General features: G+C 52.5%; 1 protein-coding gene across 4 annotated transcripts in view; it reads right to left on the bottom strand.

Annotated features, from left to right (window-relative positions):
* Positions 1-26,670, bottom strand: part of MSI1 (musashi RNA binding protein 1) — a 73,938-nt gene that overhangs the window by 3,008 nt on the left and 44,260 nt on the right. For 3 of the 4 annotated variants that reach the window (XR_003536427.1, XM_027696859.1, XM_027696860.1), the window contains 13 exons: positions 26,511-26,551; positions 26,305-26,386; positions 26,107-26,191; positions 21,319-21,360; positions 19,561-19,653; positions 9,781-9,829; positions 7,731-7,813; positions 7,018-7,135; positions 5,329-5,409; positions 4,004-4,060; positions 1,094-1,162; positions 814-968; positions 228-293 (listed from right to left, as the gene is read on the bottom strand). Coding sequence is in view for 3 of the 4 variants with exons in the window: in XM_027696859.1 (XP_027552660.1) it covers positions 252-293; positions 814-968; positions 1,094-1,162; positions 4,004-4,060; positions 5,329-5,409; positions 7,018-7,135; positions 7,731-7,813; positions 9,781-9,829; positions 19,561-19,653; positions 21,319-21,360; positions 26,107-26,191; positions 26,305-26,386; positions 26,511-26,547 (993 nt within the window). In the remaining variant the exon portion in view is untranslated. Of the gene's footprint in view, positions 1-227; positions 294-813; positions 969-1,093; positions 1,163-4,003; positions 4,061-5,328; positions 5,410-7,017; positions 7,136-7,730; positions 7,814-9,780; positions 9,830-19,560; positions 19,654-21,318; positions 21,361-26,106; positions 26,192-26,304; positions 26,387-26,510; positions 26,552-26,670 lie in introns of those variants that run through there. The other variant, XM_027696861.1, reaches the window with a different exon arrangement.

The raw sequence follows: 26,670 nt of genomic DNA, 5'->3' as shown, positions 1-26,670 counted from the left end.
ATTGCCCAGACACAAAGTCACCTCTCCACAACACTCCCAGCCAGGGGAGTGTTAGGAAGGCACCCAACCTCTGGTGCAGAAGAGAGCCCCAGGCTGGCCACAGGACTGGGTCAGGCTGGTGAGCCTCACAGCAGCATCCACAGCTTCAGCCAAGAGCCCAAGCACAGGGCCAGCTCAAAACCTCACTCCTGTCTCTTATTTCTCACTCCTGTTCAAAGCTCTCTTACCTCCTGCCTTCTTGGTCCCCAGCTTCAGTGATACCCATTGGTAAAAGCTGTTGCAATCAAGGGACCCTGTGAAGAAAGAGTTAAAACCCCACTCTTAAACAAAAGAAAAGGGAAGGAGAATAACTACTGCAACAAATTCAGTCATGGCTCAGATGCTGGGAAAGCTGGTTTCAGTTGGAGGTGGCAGGTCTAAAGAGCACCCTGCACATCACAGTGTGTCAGGGCCAAGACAGGCTCTTGGAAAGCCTGAGCCAGATCAGAGAAAGGTCTGGAGATCAGGACCTTGAGTGGTGATCAGGAAGACCCAGCAGAGACCAGGGATGGGGGTTCCAAGTGAGCTGCTGCATTCTGCACTGGCTGCCTGTGGTCTGGGGCTCAGCCAATGGTGCAGTGGGTAGCATTTCTTAACCAGAAATCAGGCTGTGGGCTGAGGGGGCTGCCCGCTGCTGCTCACCTCCATCACCTCGTGGAGACACAGCCCCTTCCCCTGGCCGTGCCACTCTCCACCTCCCTCCCCCCACAGAGCCAACAGGGAGTATTGAGCCCTAGGGCAGACAGGGAACACTCATCCCGAGGGAGCACTCACCCCTAGGCTGTGCCCGAAGCCGGTGCTCGGGGCTGGACTGGCAGCGCTGATGTAACTGCTGACCCCTGAGTCCTGGTTGGCGGCTCCATAAAGCTCTGCCATCGGCCCGGGGCTGGTGGTGCCCAGGAATCCACCGGTGCGACTGGGGGTGGAACCTACAGCAGGCAGCAAAACTACGTAGTGAAGATCCCAAAAATGCAACCCCGTCCCACCCCCCTCCCGTGGCCCCTCGCAAGGCTCCGTGGCAGGACCCGGCCCTGGGGAGGGCAGTGGCAGTTACCTGTCCCTCGCACCACGGCCGCCGCGGCCGCTGCTGCCGCCATCGGTCCATACGCAGTGAGGGGGATTGCTGGAAAAGAAGGAACAGGCATCTCAGGGGGACGGGAAACTCCTCGACAGAAGCCTTCATTTCCCACTGCAAAATACTGGGCCCACACGTACATATGGCCTTAGTGCACCACAGGGGACAACAAAGGATGACAACCGGGAAGTGCACAGCCCTGCATTTATCTGTGTCCTTCTGCACAGCCAATGTCCAGGGGAATGCACGAGCCATGCTCTGCCAAGCCCACGCCCCAGAGCAGCCAAGGGCATGACATGGAAGAGCTGAACCAGAAGTGGGCAATTTCAGATATATCCTGCCACTACTTAGCTTGCAAGATGCAGTTAATCTGAAGCTACAGATCCAGATTTTGGCAGTAAATGTGGAGAAACGCAGCAGCTCAGGGACAGCAGCTGAAGCTCAAAGTCCTGAGGCTCAACTCCTCCTCTGTCTCTTGGTAGTATTCTTGAATAACATTTTAATAGCCTCTTTCTCCCTGTGTCTCTGCTTAAGATGCACCATCCTCCCCATGCTGAGTTCTGCTCCTGAATTGCTCAAACCCTCATTGTTCATTGTAGAAAAGCAGGAAACATATACCTAGGGAGCAGGAACTAGAAATGGCTTAATTAAAACAGTAAGTCTTAATTTATATGTAGCAGTTCTAATTCCCAAGTCTACTGCCACAGGCATCCAGCCCTCAGGGCAGGAGGCATCTAGCCAGTATGTTTCTCTTTGCCCTTAAAATGACTGGGTCAGCATTTCATGCTTGAATGTGAAATTCACTGTGATTCTGTTTAGAGCACCATAAAAAGAGGTCAGAACAAATCAATCGCGTTAAGGCTGAAACCCAGACTAGCTTATGAGGGAATATTTAGTAGCAGGCACCAGCCTGTTTCAAGCGAACGTCATATGAGGCTTCTATCTGGGTTAGCCGCTCATTACAGGCCCTGGGCCAACAAAGGCATGTTGCTGCTTCACATCACCCCCAAAGATGCTGTTCTGGGAAAGAAAGGCTGCTGATAGACACCCTCCTGCCCCATCACTGCTGCAAGTCCCTAACTCATGAATGAATGCGGTTTTATCGAGAAAGGAGGCGAGGTCTTCTTAAAACTCCATTTTTTTTTCCAGGAGAAACCCTCCTTGCCTTTGCAATCTTATCTGCTGAGACACCAGGTTTGTGCTGTGGTGACAAAGCACCTGCCTGCGCACACCCTGGGTGCCGGAGCAACCACCCGTGCCTGTGCCATCCCCTCCTCTCGTCTCCCCTTGCCAAGCCCATGGAGCACAGCCCATGTGTGCCGCAGACACTCCAAGCACAAGGGCCCTCGAGCGCTGCACAGCTCGCTGGGCCTTTGTGGGAGCGGAGGGGCCCTGCCCTCCACGGGGCCAACTCCAGCCTATACATGGGAATGGCAGCCCGTGGCCCAGCCAAGCGGCTGCACAGGGCCTGTTTAACAGGAGGTAAGCGTAGTGGGGAGGGAAGAATGCCACGATCCCCAGCTGGTACTTCAGTGAGACACTCAGGACTGGAAGCTAACGTGGCACCCAGCCAGGACACCAGCATTAATAACTTCTTGTTGTACAGAGCCCCAGCCACCGGTGACAGCCAGGCCCCAGGCAGGTCACCTCTGCTAGGAAAAGGCACAGGGCAGCCAGGGGTGGACACAGAGGGAAAAACATTTCTGCCAAATCGCCAATGTTCCCTTACAAATTTTATGGGTTTTGCTGAAAAACACACATGTAAATAAACAACTGGACCCACATCTCCTTTGTTTGGCAATGAGAAGGCTCAGAGGTGCTTATGCAGCTGCATACATGGTGTCAGGGAGGGGTTTTGTTAAGAGGGAGACAAGATTTAGTCTCCCTTTATCTCCCTCAGGGAAATTTGATCATTGGTGGCTGCCAACCTGAGCATCCCCAGGAACTCAAGGATCACAAAGTTCTGTGCCACAGAAACTCCCTTTCAAGCCTGTTTGTATTGCTAATTTCAGGAGAGCTTCCCAGGAAGTTTTCCCACACCCTTTTATGGAGAAATTCAAACCCTGAAACAGGTGGGGGCAAGGAAGCGCTTGGGAGAAGGAACACCAGGGAAATGAGATGGCACACGGGGAGCAGGGTGCTACACAAAGCTGCTTTTCTACGACAAAAACCACGGACAGGACAGAGCTGGGGAAAACATGGCCATGAAAGGGAGAGTAGACAGAAGGAACATCATGTAGGGAGAACACACTGCACACACCCCAGGGGCTGAGGATCCAGGGAGTATTTGCACTGTGAGGACACTGAGAATGGTCCTCTGCTCTCACTTTGTTCCACAGCTCCCTGTGAGCACTGCAGGACTCTGCAGAGTCCCACCACACTCACTTCTCCCTGGGAAGCCTGTGTCTGAGTAGTTGGGGAGCTGCCCCACCCAGAGCAAGGAAAGCATTCCCTGCAGCTCCTCCTGCCCAGGGAAGTGGGATTGGAATAACTAGGAATAGCCCCCACACCCTCTCCCTTCTCCCAGCACTCCAAATCTTATCCTTGCAGCAGTTCAGGTTAAAGTAATTTGTAGACCTGTGGCAGTCACCCTGCTCTCTGCAGTTTTCCATATCTGGTTTACACTCAGCCTGGGGCGAGGAGCTAAAAACAAAGTAAGCAGCAGGAAAGGACCTGCATGGCCCTTTTTACAGGCAATACCCATGGCTCTGATTGCCCCTCCATCTTTCCAGCCCCAGCTTTGGACGGAGCTCATTCAGATGAAAGAGGAAATAAGGAACGTTTCCAGTCTGAACTGCGCCAGGCTGTGGAGCAGCGACACCGCTGGAACAGCACAAAGCCCCCTTCTCCCCTTCCAGCTTGTGAGTTTAGGAAACGAGCGGGACTGACCTGTGAGCTCGGGGAGGACGGGGGCACTCGGGAGAGGGGTCCGCTCTACACGGAACTCTAAAAACGAAATGCAAGACAACTTAGGAACTCATCACACGCCCCGAGGGAGACCCCGCAGAGACACAGCAGCCGGGGTCTGCTGGGGGAGCAGCCTGCAGCCAGACTGCGACCAGGCCAGTCCTCTTTAAACTGATTTATAACTGATGCTGAAAGGTGCTGCACTCCTGCCCTGAAGGCTGAAAGAATCCATTTATCCTTAGAATAAATGTGGCCAGGGCAGGGTGAGTGCAAGCTTCACTGTGCAGCCTCAGGTCTGCCCTGGAGCACAGCTCTGTGACCCGGCCAATCCGACCTCTTGGTGGCAATGCCAGCGGAAGCTCTGTACGTGCCACGCTCAGCCTGGCATGGGTTTACAATGAGGCACTTGAAGCCACTACAGCTGGATTCACGGAGAGCTTCCAGACAGCCAGGAGGCAACAGCAACTTTCAGCCATAGTCAGCCTGGGCTCACCTCAGGCAAAGGGGAAACCTCCCATTCCCAGCCCCTAATATCAAAACTTCATATATCAACCATCACACCGAGGGATGGAGTAAGGAAGGGATGCTCAGAGTTGCCACTTCTCTGAAAAATAGCAATATGAGTCTATCCATTGAGTGTGCTCTGCCTCGTTCCCCTGCCTGGCAGAGAGCAGGAGGGAGGGGAGGCCCCACAAAGCTCTGAGCAGCTGCGGCACAGCAGGTTCCACCCATTGATCGTGGAGTCCATGTTCTGAGCACATGGCAGGGTTGGGAGCTTGAAACCACCCAGTTTGCGGGGGATCTGCAGCCCCCTGGCCCAGCAGATGCTTTGCTGAGGCTGTGAGTGGTCCAGGTGCTGTTCAGAACACAAGTGCAGCGCTGCAGGCGCCTGCGTTTCAGGTGCCCAGGAGTTCCCTGGCACATGGGGTTTAACATTCTGTGCTACTTTCAGAGCGGTGGCAACTCTGGTAAAGAGAGACAGACACACACAAAGGCGGTGAGACAGGCAGAGCTGCAGGGCCCTTCTGTGTCACAGCAGCAGCCCTACAGAGGAGTTCAGCACAAAGGGCGTCGGAGCAGCCTTGGGCTTTTCCTGCCACTGCAGTGTGAGGATAATCCTAATGAAGGACAGGCTGTTCCCACCTATTCCAGGGCTTCTCCCCTCCCCCTTCCACATCCGTCTCCAATTTAAAGAAAAGACCAAACAGGGAAAAGGGTGAAAGGGGCAGAGCCTGGGTCATGGATCATGCCAGGGGCTCCCGTCACCTGAAGGCAGAACAAAAAAACAGCAAGGGAGCTCCACTCACCAGGGAACTGGTAAGTGTAGCCAGGTGCAATGCCAGTGTAACTTCGACTCGCATAGGTGGCAGCTTGGAAGCCTGGATAACCTGGGGAAGAGAAAAGGGCTCTGTTAGTGCAAGCTGGCAGGGTCTGTGCCCTCAGTGCCTGGCTGCTCACGAGCAGCATGAGCATCCTTTGGCACTAGAAAGCAGAAACAAGGAGAACAGCAGAAACCCCAGGAGAGTTCTGGGCAGAGCACACAACACGTGCGAGCCTGCAGAGGAGTTTTAGCAGGCCTGTTTAATTTTTCCTCGCTCCAAACATGTAAGGACATGGAGATTTCCTTCTCAAACTCACAGTTTTGCAGGCTAAGGCTTTGTGATGCATCAGCTGGATTTACAAATGGGAGATCAGGGAGGAAGGGGCATTTGAACGGCTGAATAGCTCTGAGTCACTTTTGCACCAGAAGTGCTGGGGAATGCAGGCAGAGCGCTTCTGCCCAGCTCCAGGAGGGAGGACAGCTCCTGCTGTTCCCAGGGAAGCTGACCATCTATACAGAACAAGCCTCTGAGAACGCAGGGCACTGACTCAGAGATGAATATTTGATTTGAGATCTCCAAAGACATGAACATGTGGATTTCCCAGTGACTCAGCTTGGGCCTCGCCACTTTAAAATTCAGATGGCTTAGAAAAGGCAAAACCCAAAACCACAGGCTGGAGATTTATTTTCCTTCAATAAGTCAAGTGAAAACAGTGGGGAAAAAATGCCCTTTTGAGGGTTTTGTTTCAGTGACTAACTGCTACTCAGCAGGCTTAGCACTGAGAGCCAGGCTGAGTACACCCTGCCCAGCAACACCAGTGATGATCCTGAGCAAACAGTGCTCTTGGGTCAGCTCAGGCCTGGCTCAAATGAATGTGGGAAAAGAGAGAAGCCAGGAACAGCACCCGTGCTGGAAGGATCATGCTGACTGTCAGATCCAGGCATGAGGGTTTGTAGACCTGGAAGTGCAGGCTACCATTGACTTTTTTTATCCTTTTTTAATCTTTTCTCTGAACACATTTGCCTTGGAAGCATTGATAGACATGAAACCCAGCCTGCTTCTCACCAATTTCTCCTTACAAGATAGTCCCACAATAAATGTATAGCTTTCCCTGCAATATCAGATAATTCCTGTATCTAAGAGGGAGGGAACAGAGCGAGACAAAACTGAACCAGAACTTAAAGGGCATTTTCACAGTCCTTAAATGGCAGTGGAGATATTTATACAGACTACTGTTTCAAGTGGAAGTTCAGGGGCTCTTTAATCAACTAATTAATCAGAAAACCCGCAGAAGAGTGGGAGGAAGATGCCTGGGCACAGATTACTCCACGCTCAGCTCTGTGGTTACATCCTATTCCACGAGAGGCATTAAGGAATTACAGTCCATGTGCTACGGCACTGCAGGACCCTTGAGGAGCTGCCGGGGAACAGAGCTGGGCCGGGCCAGGCCGGGCCGGCTGTCGCAGGGCAGAGGTGACGCGTTTGCAGTTTTTCCAGGTGCCACCAGAGGGCAAGTCGCGATCGCAAACAGGTCCCGGCGCCCCCGCAGCGCCCCCGGCCCCGCATGGGGAGCGCTGCCCTTGGCCGCCCCGCCGCTCCCGGAATAAACCTCTAAGCTGCTGCCTGGCACGGCCGGGAGAGGGGGGAGAGCTGGGGAGCTGTCCGGGGGCTTACCCAGCATGCCGATCCCCAGCATGAAGGCATCCATCCCGTAAGGCATGACTCGGGACCGCCCTCGTGCCGAGCCCGTTGGGGACATCACCTCCTTCGGCTGAGCTTTTTTACACTCCACCTGCCACAAGAAAGTAAGGATCAGGCTTGGCTGTCCTGGACACAGGACACTGCCACAGAGCACAGGAAGGCCAGGCAGGGCTGCCTGTCCCAGCTCCAGCCACCGCTGCCATCCTGCTCCACTGCCTTTCCCTGGCATCCCTGTCTCCTGCCTGCTCACTGCCAGCCTTCCCTCGCCCTGCAGCCACTAGTGAGGAGCTCAAACACTGCTTTTCTCCTCCTGCTCCTGAAGTTCTGCCTGGCTCTGCACCAGGGCCTCAAAGACTAATTTTCATAATTTCTGAATAAAGGTAAAACCTGCCCCCTCCCAGGCCACCATGAGGTTTTGTGTGATTTCAGAACCTCCAAGCACGGCACAATTCCTTGTTACAGTTAGATCTCCTCCTTGAGAACTCACTACTGTGCTGGTTCACCCCCACATGACAAGTTTCTTTCCCACACTGACTGCTGTGATTTTGGGGAAAAGACTCAATCCAATTCCCCACTGCAGAGAAAAATTATTTGGGAGCCAAGTTCCTCACACCCTGCCCCTGTGCCACTGCCCTGCTCTCTCCAGTACCTGTGTCCCTCCTCCAGGTTCTGCCCCAGACACTCACCATCTTGTTGTTGATCTCATGGAAGTGTATTTCACACACTTTTTCCACAATGTCTTCACTTTCAAATGTGACAAAACCAAACCCTGGAGAAAAGGCAAAATTCCTTGATCAGGTCAGAGCTCTCACAGTTTGCACCCGCTACCCGCAGCCTTTTATTGGCAGGAGAGGAGGACAGTACAATCAGCCCTTTCTAAAACAGCTGTCACTCATCTTCCCTCTCCAGCAAATCCTGCTTTTATGCACAAGAACAGGACTATCCCCTTATAGATTCTCCTTTCCTCCTCATCCTGTACTTCCCACCCTCTCTGAACCCAACAGCTCTCAAAACCAGATTTGGGTGTTTTTTAGACTCTGCTATTTGCAAGGCAAAGCACATGGCTGGTAACACTGGGGAGGATCCAGGCAGACGCTCACACAAAGAGTCGGTGGGGGAACCAACAGCTGCTTGCCAGGACATCACCATCCTCACTAAATGCACCCCACCAGCAGCAACACCCTGCAGTTCCCTCGGCAGGCACTGGCCATAAAGCTTCGTGTGAGCAGGCACATCTCAGCAGTGCAGCTGCACAGAGCGAGGCAGACACAGGCACAGCGATTTGCAAGGTTTCACCAAAGTGAGGTTCGTATCTGGGGTAAGGCAGGACAGCGTGTTCCTGGCCCCTGGCCCACGCTCACACCTCCTTTCTCTCACCAACTCCTCTGCTGACAGTTTTGGCAAAGCCCAGCTCGGGTGGGCAGACTGAACTCTCAGCTGACTGCAGCCGTTTCCGGAAAACTGAGGCAGGTGGGAGGATGTCTAAGCTTGCTGTACAAGCAAGCTGGGATTAAGCAGAGCTTTCTGCTTTCCAGAACTGGCCAATGCCATGGTGCTTTAAAATAACTTTTAAAAGCAGATGGGGATCCAATGCCCAGAACCCAACCTTTTCTCCATACTGCCAGAAACATTTCTCCATAAACTCCTCTGTCTGTTTGTGCCCAGGTGGTTTCACACCATTCACCTCAAGACCCAGGAGCAGACCAGCTCAGGAATTCAAGAGCAAAACCCTGATGCCAAAACCAGCCCTGAGCCCCATCAGGCCCTCACTAGGCCTGCTGTGCCCTGGGCTGAGCCCCTCGCTGCCAACATAGCAGCTGGCAGCTCTCCCTGCTCCTTCCCAAACAACTCTTTAATTGGACCAGTGACTGGGAGGTACCCAGGGTACCTCCCAGCAGGAACAGGGGTTAACACTTCTTCCCCTTTAGGATGAAGCTGGAACAACATCCAAGGCCTGGTAGTCGGAGTAGATTTAATGGCTTTAGAAAAAAGCAAAAACCTGAAGGGCACAGAGAGTGTTCCCTCGCTGCTCTCGGGGCAGAGGTGCTTGGAAGTGCTTCAAACAACACACACGACAGCAGCCAGCACAGGGCTGCTACTGGCACTGATTGGGAAGAGGCAGCTTGCAGGTTAAGTTGTGGCCAATAAATCTCCGAGTTGGATGCAAGTGTCGAGCCCTGCCACGCCACCAGGTAGTCGGTCTGAGGACTCACCAGGATGGCAGGAGGCAAGGACGGCCATGGGTGGGCTGGGTCCGGATGGCACAAATAGTACAGCCTTGCTCCCATCCTGTAACCAGACTCCACCAGCAGAACTCGGGTAAGAAAAGGTGACCTGGGAGCACAAGCGGGCTCTGGGCCGAGGAAGGGGCGAGGAGCAGGCACTCTTCAGGCTCTCGTGTCAGCTTTCCCAGAGCTCAGATTACTCGGGACAAGGTAAGACACACATTGCGGGCTGGAGCCACGGAGGTGAGCGGGCAGGGGAGGGGGCCATCTCCTCTCACATATCTGCAACTCGGCGAGTTTACAGCACAGGAAACGCACTGGACAAAAGCTCTCTGTGCTGCAAGGGCTGCTGGTAAAGGATGCAGATGCAAAAGAATGGGGAGACTGGAGGCAAGATAAAGAGCAGCTGCGACCTGCATCCCCTGCTGCTGGGATACCGACCCCTCCCTAGGCCAGGCAGGAGGCAGACCCTCTGCAGTTCCCTCTCCTAGGGCCAGAAGGCTGCTCTCACCTCGGTGTCGGTTGGTTGTTTTGTCGAACATCAGCATCGCATCGTCCACCTGCAAAGAGAAGGGCTGCGATCAGATTATTGCTGCTGCCACAAGCGTTCTCCAACACAACTGTGCAGAGCTTCCTGGGCCTCCCCAAACCTGAGGGGATCAAGAGGAGACCTCCTGTCCCCTGTAAGGAAACATGGTACACACACACACACACACACACACACACACACACACACACACAGAGCAGTCACCACACCAGCCACTTCCCTGAGCCACAACCAGCATGGTCCCCCCACTAGCCCGGGGCAGGTGCTGCCGAGCTGAGCCCCTGGCAGCAAGCGACCCCGATTGTTTGCCTGCGGCTCCAGCCGGGGGGCAAGGAGCAGGGAAGGCATTGTTCCCAAATCCTGGCCTCAAAGGAGAGGAGAATTAAAGGGGGGGAGAGAAGCAAAGCTGGAGAGGGGAGAGGAATAAGGGGCCTCCCAGCGACAGGGGAAGCAGAGGCCTCAGACAACAGAGCCTGCCTGGGAAAGCTGGGAAGCGCCCCCGCCCCCACCCCAGAGGAGCCTTTCCTCTAAGTGAGGTTTCCCACTGCTGGAGGCTGTAATTAGAGCAAATTTACTGCAAGGCCTGAGCAGGACTGCCTTCCCGGGGGGAGGGGCAGCCGGATCCCATCCCCCAGCCGGCCTGGGGTTTCTCTCCTCCCCAGCGAGCACATCACTGCCTGGTGCCACTTTTCCCCCCATCTTCCCGCGGGTGCTGCCTTGTGGGGCTGCATCCAAACCACTGCACGGGTCAGGCCGAGCAGGGTTAAAAAATACACTTCAATCCCCTCCGTGTAAGCCCCAGTGTAAACCTGTCCCACTGACCCATCCCTCCTCTCTAATACCACTGCCTTAATCCGATTATGAAACTGGACGTGCAAGTGCTCAGGGGAGGTGGCAGCAGTCTCTGGCCAGCAGCTGCCTTGGCCCTCCTCCTCCTCCTCCTCCTCCATGCGAGACAGCCGCTCCCCAGGCAGCAAGCCCTGCACGCCCCCAACTCCACAGGACTGCTCCCTTGCCTCATCCCGGGAAGCATCTGCATCGCTGCCTTCTCCAGAACAGCCACTGGTGAGGGCAGAGCTGCCCCTACCCTGGCCCAGGCAACCATGAGCTTTGCCTGTGGAGAGCCCACAGCCCCTGTCAGGGAACGGAGAGGCTCCTACCTCAGCCCCTCAGGACAACAGGGGACACCTGGCTCCACCTCAGTTCCAGGGGGATGGAAGGAGCCCTTGCTAACGTTTCCAGTACCATCATAAGCAGACAGAGATCGTATTAGATGCCCTTGGCCTTGTCTAACACATCCACTCCAGGTGACAACAGACAACCTGGCTCCTGCTCATCTCACACTCTTCCTGCCCTGGCTCAGCCTCCCTCAGCCAAGTTAACTAACACCTGAGAAATGTGCCAGGCATCCAAGCTGGAGATGTGGGGGACATAAGACTTCAGACAGATTGGAAACAACAACTCAGCAGCTTCCCAAGACACAGTTAGGGAGATGGGCACTGGGGGCAGGTCATCACGCTGCCAGTTCCCCATTGCCCCTTGCTCCTGCACCTGCACCATTTCCCTTTGTGGTGCAGCACTACTGTGACATGCTGGGGGCAAACCTGATGTTTCAAAATAGTTCAAGAGGTTTTACTGTCTGGGTTTGTTCATTTTACAACCTAAATCCATTCCTCCACCCAGTTCATCAAATGGTTGGGAAAAGAGCTGCCCCCCTCCCCAGTAAACACTGGGAGGAAGCTGTGTCAATGGCACTCTGAGGCAGTGCCCCTCCCCAAGACTTCAGCTCAGGTCGCTGGAGAACACAAACCCATCACAGTGAGAGATGGGCACAAGAAAAAAAACCCCAGTGGTGATGAGCAGAGTCCTGCTGCTGACTTACTCTGCCTGACCTGCCCTCCTCTTCTCAGAGCCTGTGAAACAGGAGCAATTCCAAGTGGCAGAGCCCAGTGCACATCCACACAAACCCACAGCACAGCAATGTCCTGGGCAATGGCCAGGCACTGCCGTGGTGCTCGAGCACTCGAGAGCTGGGAGATGTGCAACCACTTCCTTCCAAACCACACACCATATGCAGAGAGAGCTGCAGCCTTTCTCTATCTAATACCTAATATTCTATGACCTGAGCTTTTTTCCTAAGAAAATTTTTTTGAGATCAGGCGTCTAAGAGGCCCCCCAAAAACGTGCTCCCCTTGCAAAAACGTATTTACTATAATACATGTACTCCGAAAGCTGTTTCCTGCTATAAACTACACCTCAGACAGATACCTAGGTGTCTATACCTAGTATGTGAAATAATCTCACCCTGCTCAACACCAGGGCTTCAGCCCCGCGTGTGGCTACAACTGATGGGATTTTATTGCCATTAAAACCCACCACGAGCATCTTTATGTCTCCTTCCGGGGTGGTCTCAGCACAAACCTCTTGCCACGGCGGGGAGAGGGGGGAGGATAAAACATCTCGTACCACGCACACAGGGGAGGGAAACACCACATCCAGCACCCACCACCACCATCACCAAAGCCCCGCCTAACACCGAGCCTACAACAACCAGCAGCTATTGTGGCCGTGAACCACCACCACCACCACCACCAACCACATACACACACACACACACACCCCTCCCACTCTCCCCTTCCCGGCTGGGCCGCGCCGGGCCCCAACAAAGGGCGGCCGCCGGCGGGGCCGTCGCGATGGCAACGCGGCCGCCATGGCAGCTGGGGCCCGGATTAGCAGCTCACAAAGCCGCCCTGCAGCGCTTCGATGCCCCATCACAGGTGTGTCGTCATTCCCGGGGGAGTTGGACATGAGTCATCAACCTCAGGTTGCCCCAAGCCCTACCCAAACCTGGCCTTGGACACTTCTCCAGGGATGAGACAGCCACGGCTTCTCTGGGCAAAACTGTGCCAGGGCCTCACCACCCTCACAGCAAAGAACTTCCTGCTAATCTCCAGTCTAAACCTCCCCTTGGTCTGAAGCCGTTCCCCCTTGTCCTGTCGCTGTGTGCTCCTGTAAATGGTCACTTCCTGGGAACCTGCTACTTTGAGGATGAGGAATCAAGACAGGGTAACATGGTGCTCCTTGCTCTCTCCTCTCTAGATCCTAAGTGTTCCCATGCCTCCCCAGGACAAGCAGGAGGAAAGAAGAGTGATTTTTCTCCCGCCAGATCCTAGAAAACTATGGGGCCACTTGGAAGAAGAGTGAACAGAGTTACAAAGCCCTTTCTTCAGAAGGTGAGTCCTCCAAAGAAATGCTTTAAAAGGATATCCTTAGCAATTCCTTTTCACACAGTCCCAATCCAATTCCAGAAGTAATACTGAACCCAAATGACCAGGAAAGTCTGTCTAAAAAAATATTTTCTAAGATGAGGATAACACAACTGAAACTTCAGCACCTCTCACTTAAAGATGCCATAATGGTAAATGATCCATCCAGACCTGGCCAAAAGGACTGGGTTTTTTTAAAGGTTTAATCCCATTCTAATATCATTCAATCTTCCTGTTTCAGTCCCAGGTGTCTGCATAGAGGAAGCAAATGGCAGTCTCATGCAGATGTAAGAAAATAATTTCCAACACAAGTTCTATGAGAAATGTTGGATGCACTTTCAAAAGGGTAGATTTTGAAAGTTGAAAATATTCAAGCAAAGGGTTTGAAGAGATGGGCACCTTCTACCTGAACAGCAAACAAAAATGGCTGGGCTGGTCCTAGAAGGAACCACGAACACATATTTGTAGAAAAGTCAGGCAGAAGAATAATAACTGCTGACACAGCTTCAATATGGAAAATACAAACCAAACTATCTAGAAATATAAAATAAACTATCTAGAAACCACTTGCCCATCCTGTCAAGAGGGGGCATTAGCAACTCTGCAAGGTTCTCCCAGCTGCCAGGCCAATTCCAGGGAGAAGGATGCATGGACACAGAGCCTGGATCCAGGGAGCAGGTCTGCTGCACCCACACAGCACCACGAGGACCCTCCTCACCCCACTCTGCAGACCTGCTCTCAGAACTCTGGGAATGAGACTCATCCAAGGGAACAGAGCCTGCTCCGTATGCCGCAGGTGAGCAGCACAGCCTGTCCAGGTGTTCCTGCCCACTCCCACAGGGGCACCTGGCAAATATCAGATGAACCCCAGAAGACCCGAATGACCATTGCTGCTACAGTGTTTTTGGCTATGTGCCTACCAGATGCGGAGCACAGAGAACCCTTTGTTCCAGAGGCATTGTTACCACAGGCCAAACTGCCTCCTGCTGCAAGAGAGGTGATCAGATTCCCCTTCTCCTCCCCTCCCCATCTGTTCACTGCAACCATGTTACGCGTGAGAATTTGCATAAATTGCCCTCTGATCTGTGGAAAAAAATCCAAAATCCAGTTTGGAAATCCACAGCAGGTTGACAAGTAGCTTTGATCCCTGAAATTTTCAGAGAACGGCAGATTAAGGATTAATTAATTAACATTCTCCCGATCCAAAGTGAGGGAAATCATGTCCACCATAAGCACAGAAACAAGTCTTTCATTACAGACATTCCCCATCAGTATCTGAAGGTTCTCCCATTAGTCAGCTGGGAAACTCATTTCACATACCCAAGTCAACCACACCATTCTTCTGGCATGTGCACATGAATATGTATTTGTGACACAAACCCTCATCAGATCCAGACCCTTGGATACTGTGGTTTTCTCTTGTCGGGACAGTACCAGAGTGATTTCTCATAACCTCTCAGGCAAAGGGTCCAGAATTTGGATGCAGTATTAGATGGCAGCCTAAAGGTCATAACCCTCCTCAGACCTCAGCAGATCTTTTTTCTTGTTTGCTTCCAGGGTATTTTTAGAGAGCAGATCTCTCTCTGGGCACGAGCTGCCTCACAGAGAGGCTGAGCCCTCGCGATCGACTCATCCACATACACAAATCACCTGCAGGCCCAAGGAGATGCAGACTGGGTTGAAGCACTTTCCAAGCACCCTTGGTGCCACAACTGATTAGTGAGTCATGCAAAGACGTCATTGTGAATGTTATTTCCTGCACTGCTGCTTCACAAAATGCAAAAGCACACAACAAAATCGTGAGTTCAAACACCTGATTTGGGTCCAGGGCCCTGTTTCTTCCAGGACCTCTGAACTTCTAGTTTCTGGAAGGATCAGCTTCTCTTCTAATGACAAACAAAAGACAGGCTTCACCAAGTTAGAGCAGGGCTCTGCCTTGCCCAGCAACTCCCAAGATATCAACCAGCTACAGAAGACTTTGGAAGAACATAAAGACAAAGCAAAGATATTACCATGGACCCCCAGAATACTCCATCATCTTCCAAGCTATTTGTGATCTCGGCATTTCCTGAAATCAAAGGGGTGTCTGTGTATTCAAAAACCTTCCAGGAATCTGCCCAATCATTTTGGAGCCTATGCAAATTTTAGCACCAACATCCTGCAGCAAAGATTTCACAGTATAGATAAGTTCCATGACAAAAGACCTTATTTGTTCTTAGCCTCCTCCTATCTTGCAATTTATATGACTTTCTCTACCACAAAACTTCATCACATCAACTCTTGAAATAGAAAGATGATCTGCATTCTTTCAGTTTTGATTTGACACAAATAACCTTGTTTACAAGATCAGAGACCCAATGGCCCAAAGAAATTCCTCCGACGGACAACCCCTTTTCCTCCCCCAAAATAATACAGAACATGTTGCCACAGGTTGAAGTAGAAAAGGAGGAAGCTGTGACTTGAACTCCTCTGGCATTCTCATACATGTTGAACTAGACAGAGGACTAGCTGTGCCTGAGGTGGTAGTGCAAGATACCTTCCTCCTCTCTTTCTGTTTCAGGTTTCAGTGAGGGTGGCAGCCTGAATCTAGAGAGGCTGTTGAAATACTTCCTTGTGCTGTCTAGAGATCTCCAACACCATCCAACTTAAGCCAAGACACTTAGCTACACATGCTGTGAATGGAAGTCCTTCCAGGACTTCTGTCCTACAGTTGAAAAAATAATCTCCTTTAGAAAGCATGTGCGTGGCCTGAGCTTGCATCTCAGAGAGATTTGAGTTTTGGAACCAGAGAAGTGTTTCCTAGAGATCCCACTACGTACAAAGCCCCAGCAGCTGCACCTGACAAACCACAGCCAGCTTGAGATCCCTTCTCAGTCTCTATCACTGTACTAAAAAAAAACCCAAACCCTTTGTATTTTCTCCTTCAGGAAAACAGCAGCCCATATTTTTTAGTCACAGTTTTGGAAGAAAAAAAAAATGAAGCGATCCCTCTTTGAAGCAGAGAAGCTCACACTGTATTTGGGATCCTCTTTGAAGCTTCACTTCTTGTGCCTGTTAAAACCAAGTATTTTGATATGAAGAACTGGGGTGCCAGCCTCTCCCTTTCTTCCTTTATCCCTAAGTAATACTCATGGATTTCCTCTTCACACATTTCCATCTTTCTTTTGCCACTTCCATTTTACAAAGCTGAGAGAAGGTTTTAGAGACAGCAAGGAAAGAAAACAAAACAAAACAAAAATAGGAGAGCGAGCGGAAATGCCAAAATAGAAAAGTCAGACTTGGGAATTTTGTTTTATGAACCAGAAAACCATTTCCTCTGCAGCCCAACTAAACCCCCATTTTTTTTCCTGCTAATGGACATATGAGGTGTGTTGCTTCTGACCCAAGATGCACCAACATGAGCTACCTTGGTAGACTTGAGAGCTGCAGTTCACGGATTTGGACTGGAGAGAACATTATGATAATCTAATTTGACCTCATCTGTTCTGCAGGCCATAGCACTTCCTCCTATAATTCCTTCAGCATGTGCATGCTTTCTGTCTGGGCTAAAATGTATTTTTCAAAGGCATCTATCTAATTTAAAGGCCTTAAGTGGTGGCAAATCTAACACACACTTAGGCTTGTGGCCTGAGGGTTACCTAGAAGATAACCTTCATGCAAAACCTATTCAGCAGCCTGGACTCCCCCGCCCTCAGAAGCAGAGGATGATCTCTCCCTGAAGCTGAGACCCCAACTGAGCTTCCCACTGGATTCTCCAAGACTGACTAAAAATTACCCCCAGGAACCTGGTACCTTGAGCTTGAAGAATAAAGACAGGATAACTTTGTGCTCCCTGCTCTCTCCTCTCTAGATCCTAAGTGTTCCCATGCCTCTCCTGGACAAGCAGGAGGAAAGAAGAACAGTTCTTCTCCTGCCAGGTCCTAGAAAACTGTGGGGCCACTTGGAAGAAGAGTGAACAGTTACAAAGCCCTTTCCTCAGAGGGTAAGTCCTCCAAGGAAGTGCTTTAAAAGGACATCCTTAACAATTCTTTTCCACGCAGTCCCAGTCCAACTCCAGAAGTAATACTGGACCTAAATGACTTGGAAAGTCTGTCTGAAAAAATATTTCCTAAGATGAGGATAACACGACTGAAACTTCAGTACCTTTCACTTAAAGATGCCATAAACTGAGATGGAAACCACAGAGTCAGGTGCCCAGAGCACCTCTAAAGAAGGGATCCTGGGAGACCTTTGAAACCTGGAAGGCCCGAAACAGCCACCAACAGAGCCTGTGTATCAAAATCACATTCTCCATGAGTCACATCTGAAGCTGAACACAACAGGCCTTTCTTAGCTCTATAAACCATCAGAGCACATTCAGAGCTCAGAATCTCAGAGCTCAAGGCCACAGAGGCTTTCCTCTGAAACACACTTTCCCACCGATCCTGCCCCTCAGCCATACCAAGCTATCTACTGGAGAGAATCTCAGGAAACAGTTCTTCTGGACTTGGATGAATTATTTGAGGCTTATTCTGGAAGATGGTTCCAGGCCAGGACTGATGCTTTACACAAGAGCTCTGAGGAATCTCTCAGCTGAAGTGAACAGATGAGTCATAAAACTGCCTCAAAAACTGCAAGTCAATCTGCCCAGCCCTGACCTCTCCCCACAGACACTCCCCTGAGCCAGGAGTCCAGCTGCACCAGCCCCGTGCACACTGGGAGCACAGGATGTTGTCCGGGATGCTGCTATGAGTCCCACCGAGCTATGCAGAGCTCTCCCTTCTGCCCAGTCCAGAAAACAATCTGACACAACCCGTTCTTGCCAGTCTCTGACGTCAGGACACCTCTCAGCACATGAGCATTAAACAAGAGGAACATAACAGCACAACACCCCAAAAGAACTGGGAAGGACTGCTCAGAGCAGAGCAGCTCTTACTGCCTGCGAACCGAGTGTTGCATGACATGCTTCTGCTTCACATTAACAGGGACACAGTGAGGTTAAAAAGGGACTATGCCCAAGACATTTTGCTGTCCTATCAAATACATCCATCAGCAGAGCAGGAGAACTTGCAAGTCAAACAACCTTCAGGTACATAGATACCACACCACCTTTAGTGGTGGCACCTTCAATGACACCATGTAAAACCTCTTGGGGACGCAATAGAGTTTGTTTATTTCTAATGGAAAATTAAACCACACAGAGCTAACAACTGGCAAACAGGGGACATCTGACCACTTTCTCTTAGGACTGAACAGAAATACAGAGTCCCACTCTGCACACCAGGACATGCAGATTTGATTTCAGAAGCTGAGCAAAGGTTCTCAGCAAATACTTCTCCTACACTTTCTGCCCAAAAGTTTCAACAATATGGCAAAATTGGTTACAAAACTCCCCTTCCTTTCACCAATTAATGGGCCTTAACATAACATCACCCTTTCGCAGGATCTTTCAAAAGAAAATTAAATTAATACCAAAGCCTTTATGCCCACACTCTGCAGTGCCCGTGGTACTTCCCTCCATATCCATGATGGTGTCAGCAGTGTTCTGGCCACGTTACTGCCCATCAAACTGTGTTTGCTCCTCAGCTGGGCAGGAAGGTCCCAACAGATACAGAATCCAATACTGCCTGCCCCAAAGAGCAAATCCCTGCACAACACCACCAAACAACAGTGAAACAGTCGCAGTGTCCTGCCACAGAGGTGACCGCATTGGGCACTTGGGTACGATCATCCCCTTCAGTTCCTAATCCCATTAAAAATATTGGAATCCTTCAGTCTAATACTGTTGAGATCACTCCTGAGGATGCTGACAACCTCCCGATGCAGCTGAAAGGCCAAGACTAAGCCCCCTTCCTCTGATTTGGTCCAGGCTCACAGTTTGCACACCTGGATGTCATGGACCACAGCACAAGTTAATTCCAGCCACAGAAGCCCACCCTCCTCTGAGCCACCACCTGCCACAGAAGAGCCAGATCAACATAAGGGACAGTCAGAGTGCCAAGTTTTCTCTAAATATCCAAAACTTATACCACCACTTGCCCAAGACTCAGCAGAAGTAGTTCCAGGACCAAAAGGTTTATTTTTAATAAAGGATTATGGAAATACCAATCACAAGAAACTGGCCAAAATCAGAGGTTTGATGCTGCAGCCACTCTGTTAGGAGTGTCTACAAACTTTCCTCCAGTGTTTCAACACTCTGCATATCTGTGAGCCACAAGAGGCTTCTGGATAGGGAAAACTGGAAAACCATTCCCCTTAGCCGAGGCACCAGCAACTCTGGGAACAAGCAGAAACTCTGTTTCAAATCACCACAGGGCAGGAGTCACTGGCTGTAGCCCCTACAAGGACATTACAGCCAGCCACGTCTGTAACTGACCTTCAATCTACTTAACCCTTGCAAAAGACTCACAAGCTCCTAATCCCGCCCCCACAGAAGTTCAGAAAACTCCTTTTGCCCCAGAAAGAACAGCTTTGATCCAACACCACTCAAGAGACTTACCTTCCCGAACTGCTCGAAATATTGTTTCACATCCTCCACAGTAGTGTTCACAGACAGACCACCCACAAATATCTTCTTCGTTCGGGTCACCATCTGGAAAAGGGAAGGACAGGAATTCACCAAATAAACCCAGAGTGAGCAGAGAACGATACTCCAAAGGCCACTAACTCCCCTCCGCTGCCGGGAAGCACCGGTCCTTTTGCTGCAGCTGAGCTTCCCCCTTCTCAACGCCCTCTGGCCAAACACAACTGGCAAATCTGCCCCACACCAGAGTGATGCTCTCCCCCTCACACCACCCCATCCTGGGTGCCAGCACCCAGCCACCACCTCCTCATCAGGCAGCACGTTACCAGCCTCTCCCCTCACTAACCTGTCACTGCTCCCTGGGCACTGTGACAGCACCCAAATGCGTGGGGCACAGCTGTCCCCTCCCCAGCCTTGCCACTCTGCACAGCCACCTTGCTCCAGGCGACCCCAGAGGTGCCTCTCTGCCCCCAGACAGGAGGCCTGCCAGCACAGGTAGGCTCTCCAGCCTCTACCCTTCCAGCCCACAGATTGCACTGCATCCAGTCCTGAATGGAATAAGCCTCATTTCACACCCATTCCCCAGACACTTAAGTGGAGCCCAGTCAACTCCCAGTTAAATGTCTTTTGCCTCTGCAAGAAGGCAAAGGGAAGATCCCTCTGTCACTTGTCACTGATGCAGCTGGGACAAGGAAGAAAACTAACTACCCTGAGAGGGGCCATGGCTGCCAGGCTGAGGCACACCAACATCCTTTGAACTGGCTCTCCAGCTGCATCCTCCCCTTAGCTGCTTGGCTACACCCCTGCTCTCAGAGGAACACATGGTCCTAATTACCCCAAGGAGCATAGGGCTAATCCGCAGCAATTCCCTGGCTTGGAGAGCAGCCCGTTCTAACACTAAAGCACCTTCTGTCACCAAACTGCTTAATGGAATTAACCCAATTCCTACCATGTGCTTCCTGGCTCCAGTTACTCGGGATACCTGCTCACCAATTGTTCTCAGTGCCTGAACCCCCTACTCCCCTCCCAGCGCCAGTCTCCTCTTCCCTCCCTGCTTCTTGACACAGCTTCTCCCCAGCTCTTTCACCCATGACAGCACTTGGAATAGAGACCCTAAACTTCAAAACTCACATCCAAGAGTCAAGTCAAAGGAAGACCCAAAGTCTGAAGGCAGCTTCCAGCCTGCTGCTGGCTCCTCAGTTAAAAGTTTCTAGCTGCACACCTGGAAAAAGTTCCTGCCACTGCACATTTCAATGCCAGAGCCTCCTATAGATAAGGTCCAACACCAAACTCCTTCTGCCTTTTCCAGTGCTGAAGCACACAAGGGCATTTCACAAAGTGAAATCCTTCTCCCCTTCCCTGCCATACACCTATTCATACACACAGGTGCACACACACGGCACTCTTCCAACCCGTATCACAGCGCAGCACGGAGCTGTTCTGTATCTCCTAAGGCTTGGAATGTGCAAACACTTTCTGCAACCTTGGAAGGACTAAATTCACCCTGGGCAGCATATAATCCACCAGCTTAAACTAGTGCATCCTAAAGTACAACTGAGGGGCCTCCTGGTTCCTCCAGTGCCACGCAAACCCCCAGGACTGTGCTCCAGGTGAGTCCTGAGCAAACCCCAGCGAGTGACTCTGTTGTGTGCACTGACAGCCTTGCACAGAGGGACAAGATTCGCCACCACAAATCTCACCCTCTGCGGTGCAAGGGCTGCCTGCAGTGCTTACCTTGGGCTGTGCTCGGCGGGGGAACGCTACCTTCGGGTCAATCTGAAAGAGATGTGGGGAAGAACAGGTGAACATGCTTTTCCTGCCTATTTACAGGCACAGGGTTTCCTCCACGTGCTGTCTCTGCCCACGTGGCACCTTGCTAAAAACCCAAGGAATCTACCTGAGGTGCATAAAATTGAGCTGGCTGCAGACATCTTTCCCTCTTGGTAAGGTGTAGGCCAGGGAGACTACAAGTCCCAGCATGCAGTGGTCCATCTCTGGCTGAGCGCTGGCCAGACGCACTGAGAGCCCATCACATGCTGGGATTAACAGGCTGGGTTGCACCCTCCCGCTCGGCCTGCCCCTGGGTGCCCTGCATCACCAGCCTCATGGTAAAAGTGCTTTCTTTTGCCTTTTTGCTCTTACCCTTCACCCTGCCTACAAGTACAGAGTTCATCTGGGTAGTAACAGGACAGAGAAGAAGCAGCGCACAAATAGCCCAACATTTCATCCCTTCAAACACAGGGCGAAGCAGTACAAGAGCAGACAGGATGGCATGAATTAACCCGAGGAGCCCCGGCTGCGGAGGCCGTGGCCGCAGGGAACGTGCTGCCCCTCTCCCCAGTGCTGCCCCTCTCCCCAGTGCTGCCCCTCTCCCCAGGCTGCGCCGCACACAAAGCCGCGATGCCTCCCTCCCTCCCTCCGCGGGCTGAGCCTCCATTGTGCCTGTTCAGCTTCCCTGTAAACCTGCTGCCGGCCGGAGCTGCCGGCCCCGCGCCGCCATCCAGGTGCCGCGCGTTCTGCTGGGCTCAGCATGGATGAGCCCATGCCTGCATCGGCCTCACACCTCCACCAGCACCACCACAAAAGCTGGGACAACACTAATGCAGCTGCAAGCCAAACACCCACAAAGCCTCCTCTCCTCCTCAGCCACCACCTCTTTCTTTATAGCCTATTTTTACAGCAACTCCTGAAAAGTTACATCACATCGGGGATGATCCAGACCTACAAATCAGCTTACAAAGACCTGTAGTAAAGGCAGGTCTGGCTCATCCCTGCACTTGGACAGGCTGCAGCTGGGAGGGCAGCCTGGAGCATTGTCCCATCAGACCAGCAGCTCCAACAGCCCAAAAGGAAGCTGTGTTTCTCCAGCTCCTCTCACTGCTTTGTTCAGCTTTCCAGCCTGGCTGCCCTCCCGTCCCGCATCCTTTCACTTGTCACACAGCCCCGGAGCTTGGCCCCCCTGTGCCCTTCCACCAGCTTCTCTCTCTGCCTTCCCCACCTCCATCCTGACTCACAGCTTACAACATAAATAAACTCAGCACGTAGGTAAACAGAGGCAAAAGTGAAGAGCACAAATAAACTCAAAAATAAACCTCCCTCCCCAAGCTCCAAGCGCCAGCAGATTAGCAAACCCTCTGGTGCCTCCCTGGGGCATCGGAACCGTCCAGTCCCTGCCCTCCCCGCACACAACACACACCCCCACTGCTTCCTGGCTAGTGCAGACACCCACAGCGAATTCTGAGGACAGGGGACGGCAGGAGACCAGGAGGTTGATGGCAGATAATAAGCAAAAACAATAATCTACTGTCTTTTACTTCTCAGCCAGTGTCATTCAGCTCCTGCCAATAAGATGCTTTCATACTCAGCAATGCTAAGCTCAGCCTCATTTTCTCATTACCCTGAGTGTGATCAACTGGGCAGAGATAACGTGTCCTCCTGGCTGGAGGGAGCAGGCAGTCATTTCACAAATTCTTCTGCACAACCAGCTATTGTTGCAGGTAGAGGGAGGCCGGGGTGCCCGACTGCAGGCGCAGCCCTGGGAACATGCGGAGGGGAGCGGGTTCAGTGCTGGATTCAAGTTACTCAAACTGGACTGCTCCTTGGTGGCTCGAGTCCTTCCTAATTAAAGCAAAAGCACTGGTACCTTATTCCCTCATTTCTAGTGTTAAAACAAATAGCTCTGGAGGAGTTGTGTTTCAGTGTCACCCACTGACGTAATGGATCCTTTTTACAAACCTAGATAGAAATCTGCTAAGAGTAAGAGCATTCAGAACTGCTCAGATTGTATCCAAAAAACCAAAACCCCAGATCAGGCTGCACTGAGTGGAAGTCACCTGAGCTCAAGCCACTTCCCCTTCACCCCACAAGGCTTTGGGGATGAGGAATACCACTGATGTTGCAGGTGTACCAGCAGGCCAGCCAGGTCCTCAGTACAGCTCTTCAGGCCACGTATAGCACCATTTCATCGCTCAGGTCACATAACTCCTGTGTTAACTCAGCTGGTATCAGTGTCCAAAAGCATGGGGAGGGCTGGGAAGGACCCAGGAGACCTCAGGACTGGGTTTGTTCGTTCATCACACCTCCATCACTACCTCTGCCCCGCTGGTCTGCGCTGTCTGGGAGCTGCAGATTGTTCCCTCTACCACAAAAGACAAACCCAGCAAAAACTCAGCAACGGCAACAAAGAAACGACGGGGAGACCCAGCACTGCCAAGTGCTCTTCCCAGAGCTTGTAAAGAAGCAGCTCAAGGCAGCAGCGAGCTGCAGCTTTACAAAGTCACGCAAATCTTTCACCTTGAGACTGTAAAGCCAATTCTCATACCAAGTATTTTCAAAAATAACCCTGTAGCCTGTTCCTATCTAGCTTACAGACAAAGAGGAGTCTGAAAAGGACAAGGTTTTCCCGAAGAATCAGGCCAACTACCCTTTCCAGGGTAGGAAGAATCACAAAACAATGAAGCAACAAGTTGAGCAGACACTGTCTATCAAATGCTGCTTGCCAGAAGACACTAAGCCTCAAGAGAAGGCTGTCCTCACAGGTCAGCCTTTTCCTGAAAAGTTTCATAAAACTCTAAATTAAGATTCAGATGAGTTTCTGTCATTTAACCCACAACTCACGGCAGTGTCTTTCAGCTCAGCAGGGAAAAGGCATATGGAGGCTTCATGCACTACCACAAGACTAACCTCTTGTGAGCCAAAACTCCCCAAAACATCTGACACAGCTGAAAACTGTGCTAAACAAAATTAAGAAGGAAGGGGGAAGAGGATCAAAGTTCCTAACAAAGGAAGGCCTTGGTAAAATTGCCCCCACTCTCCATGCCGTGCCGGCGGGGCGAGCGGAGCAGATGCAGCAGGGAATTTCAATGGCTGGCTGGTCCCCACGCGCCCTGCGCCATGAGGCCCTTCTGTTCTCCTGCAGAGCCCACAGTCCACCCCTGCCCTGCCCTGCCCATCTCTCCACACCTTCGTTGGCCACACCATGGGCTGCAGAGTGGCTTCACACAGGCAGCAGTGGTGGTTCAGGGAGAAAAATGGAGACTGTGTTTCACCTCACTCCTAGCCCCAAAACACTCTCAGGGTGAGTGCTACAACAGACATCCATCACTGGCCTTTCCAAGATGGGTTTATGCCCACAGACTCAAGACAGGACTAGCTAAGCAGACACTGTGTTTACACAGGCTAGTAAAAAAAAAAAGAAAAAAAGAAAGCCCTGGGCCCTCCTCAAAAGACTTTACTGTAACCTTCCCATAAAGCAGAACTCACTTTATATCACTACTGAAAGGAAGAGGACTGGGAGTCCTGGGGACCCAGCCTCAGCCAGGAAGGCTGGGGTAGGTTTAACCGGGAGCTCCCGTGGGGAGGAAGGACCTGTGCACATCAAAGGGAGCGATCCAGGCAGTTAAACAGGAACAGACATAAATCTCGCTGCAACTCACGCTGTAAACCCTAAGAAAGAGGGTCTCGCTCTCCCGCCCTCTCCCTCTGCCAAGATAAAGGCTAGAACGCCTGAGCCACGCGCTGCAGGAAATAAAGTTGTGCATTTGGACTCCTCGGCAGCCCATGCCCAGAGCCAGAACATCTCCCCTCACCGTGCCAGCCCATCGCAGCCCCCACCACTCCCCCATCCCTACCCTCACCTTCACCCCAGGGCAGCAATAAGGAAAAGGAATTCAGGGGAGGGCAAGTCACTAAAACTAAAGAGAAGGGACCTCCCACTCAGACACCTCACCCCCACCCCTCCAAACAGCCTGCACATCTCCCAAGCACCACAGATTCACAAGGCAGGACCCACCACGATACTCCACTAGCCCAGGGAGCCACCAAACCCTTTCTGCTGGCCCAGCTCCTCATCAGACCCCACTTGCAGAGCGAGGGCTGGAGCCGCAGGCGCTCCAAGAGGCCGGTGGTGGCCCACATGGGCGGGCACTGGCCACACTCAGAGACAATAAAGTCCTGAACCTCCATGACCGTTACAAAAACTTCGCCTGGGGAAACCACAGGAGAGTCTCTGAGGTGCACAGCACGAGGGCTCTCTGCCAAGGGGGGGTGCACAGGCCACCATGGCCGGGGAAGCAAGGCCTGGGCGCTGGGGAACAGCACCCCTGGGGAGGGAGCGGTGCTCGGCAGCACACGGAGCAAAAGGGCGGCTTCCCTCTCCCCAAACGCAGCCGCATCCGTTCCCCGGGGCAAATCCTCGCCCCACACGCGTTCAGGTGTCTCAGTTCCGAGAGAGCCACGGTCACTCCTCAGAGGGTCCTTACAACCGATGGGCAGGAGGAAAACCATCACCAGGATCCACAGAACTACCCCAGGAATCAGCCCCGGGTCAACGGCGAGCCCGGTGCTCAGGCGGCAGCTCAGCTACCCGCCGGCAAGTGGGATAGAGAAGGGGACGATCGATCCGGATCAGGAATCAATAGTTTACAACCTCTAACTGGAAATCAAACACCGCAATCGACGGCTGCTCCGAGCACAGCCGCTCCGCCGGCAAATGCACCCCTGAGATGAGAGAAGTCATCTCACCGTCTTGGAGTCCAGTTCATGTCTGGATTGGGCCAGGACCTTGTCGACGCCAGCCTGGTCCATGAACGTGACGAACCCGAAGCCCCTGAGGCCCGCAGCCCAGGCAGGAGAGGGGATGCGGAGAGAAGAGAGAAAGTTGGTTAAAGTGGCGGCCGGGCCGCGGCGGGGACGAAGGGAGGCGCGGGCCCGGCCTCTCACCTGGATCTCTTTGTCAGCGGATCCCGCATCACCAGGCACTCCTTCACCTCGCCGAACTGGCTGAAGTACTCCCGCAAGCCCTCTGCAAGCACAGCGCCCACCGTGGGTGTCCCGGCCCGTCCCAGCCCCGCCGCACCCCCCCGGGCTCGGCCCCGGCCCCGCCACCCCCGGCCCCGGCGGCAGGTGCGGGGCCCCGCGGCGCTCACCTTGCGTGGTCTGCCAGCTCAGTCCCCCGATGAACATTTTGCTGCGGGAGGAAGGGGAGAGCCGTGAGCGGGGCCGCGCCGGGGGGCCGCGGTGCCCCGCGGGGGTGGCGGCGGCGGCGGCGGGGCCGCGCGGGGAGGGGAGGGCGCGGATCGGCCATGT

Source organism: Neopelma chrysocephalum, unplaced genomic scaffold (genome assembly GCF_003984885.1).
Source record: "Neopelma chrysocephalum unplaced genomic scaffold, ASM398488v2 Primary Assembly neopelma1_116, whole genome shotgun sequence".
NCBI lineage: Eukaryota > Metazoa > Chordata > Aves > Passeriformes > Pipridae > Neopelma > Neopelma chrysocephalum.
This window is presented reverse-complemented; position numbering and strand designations above follow the sequence as displayed.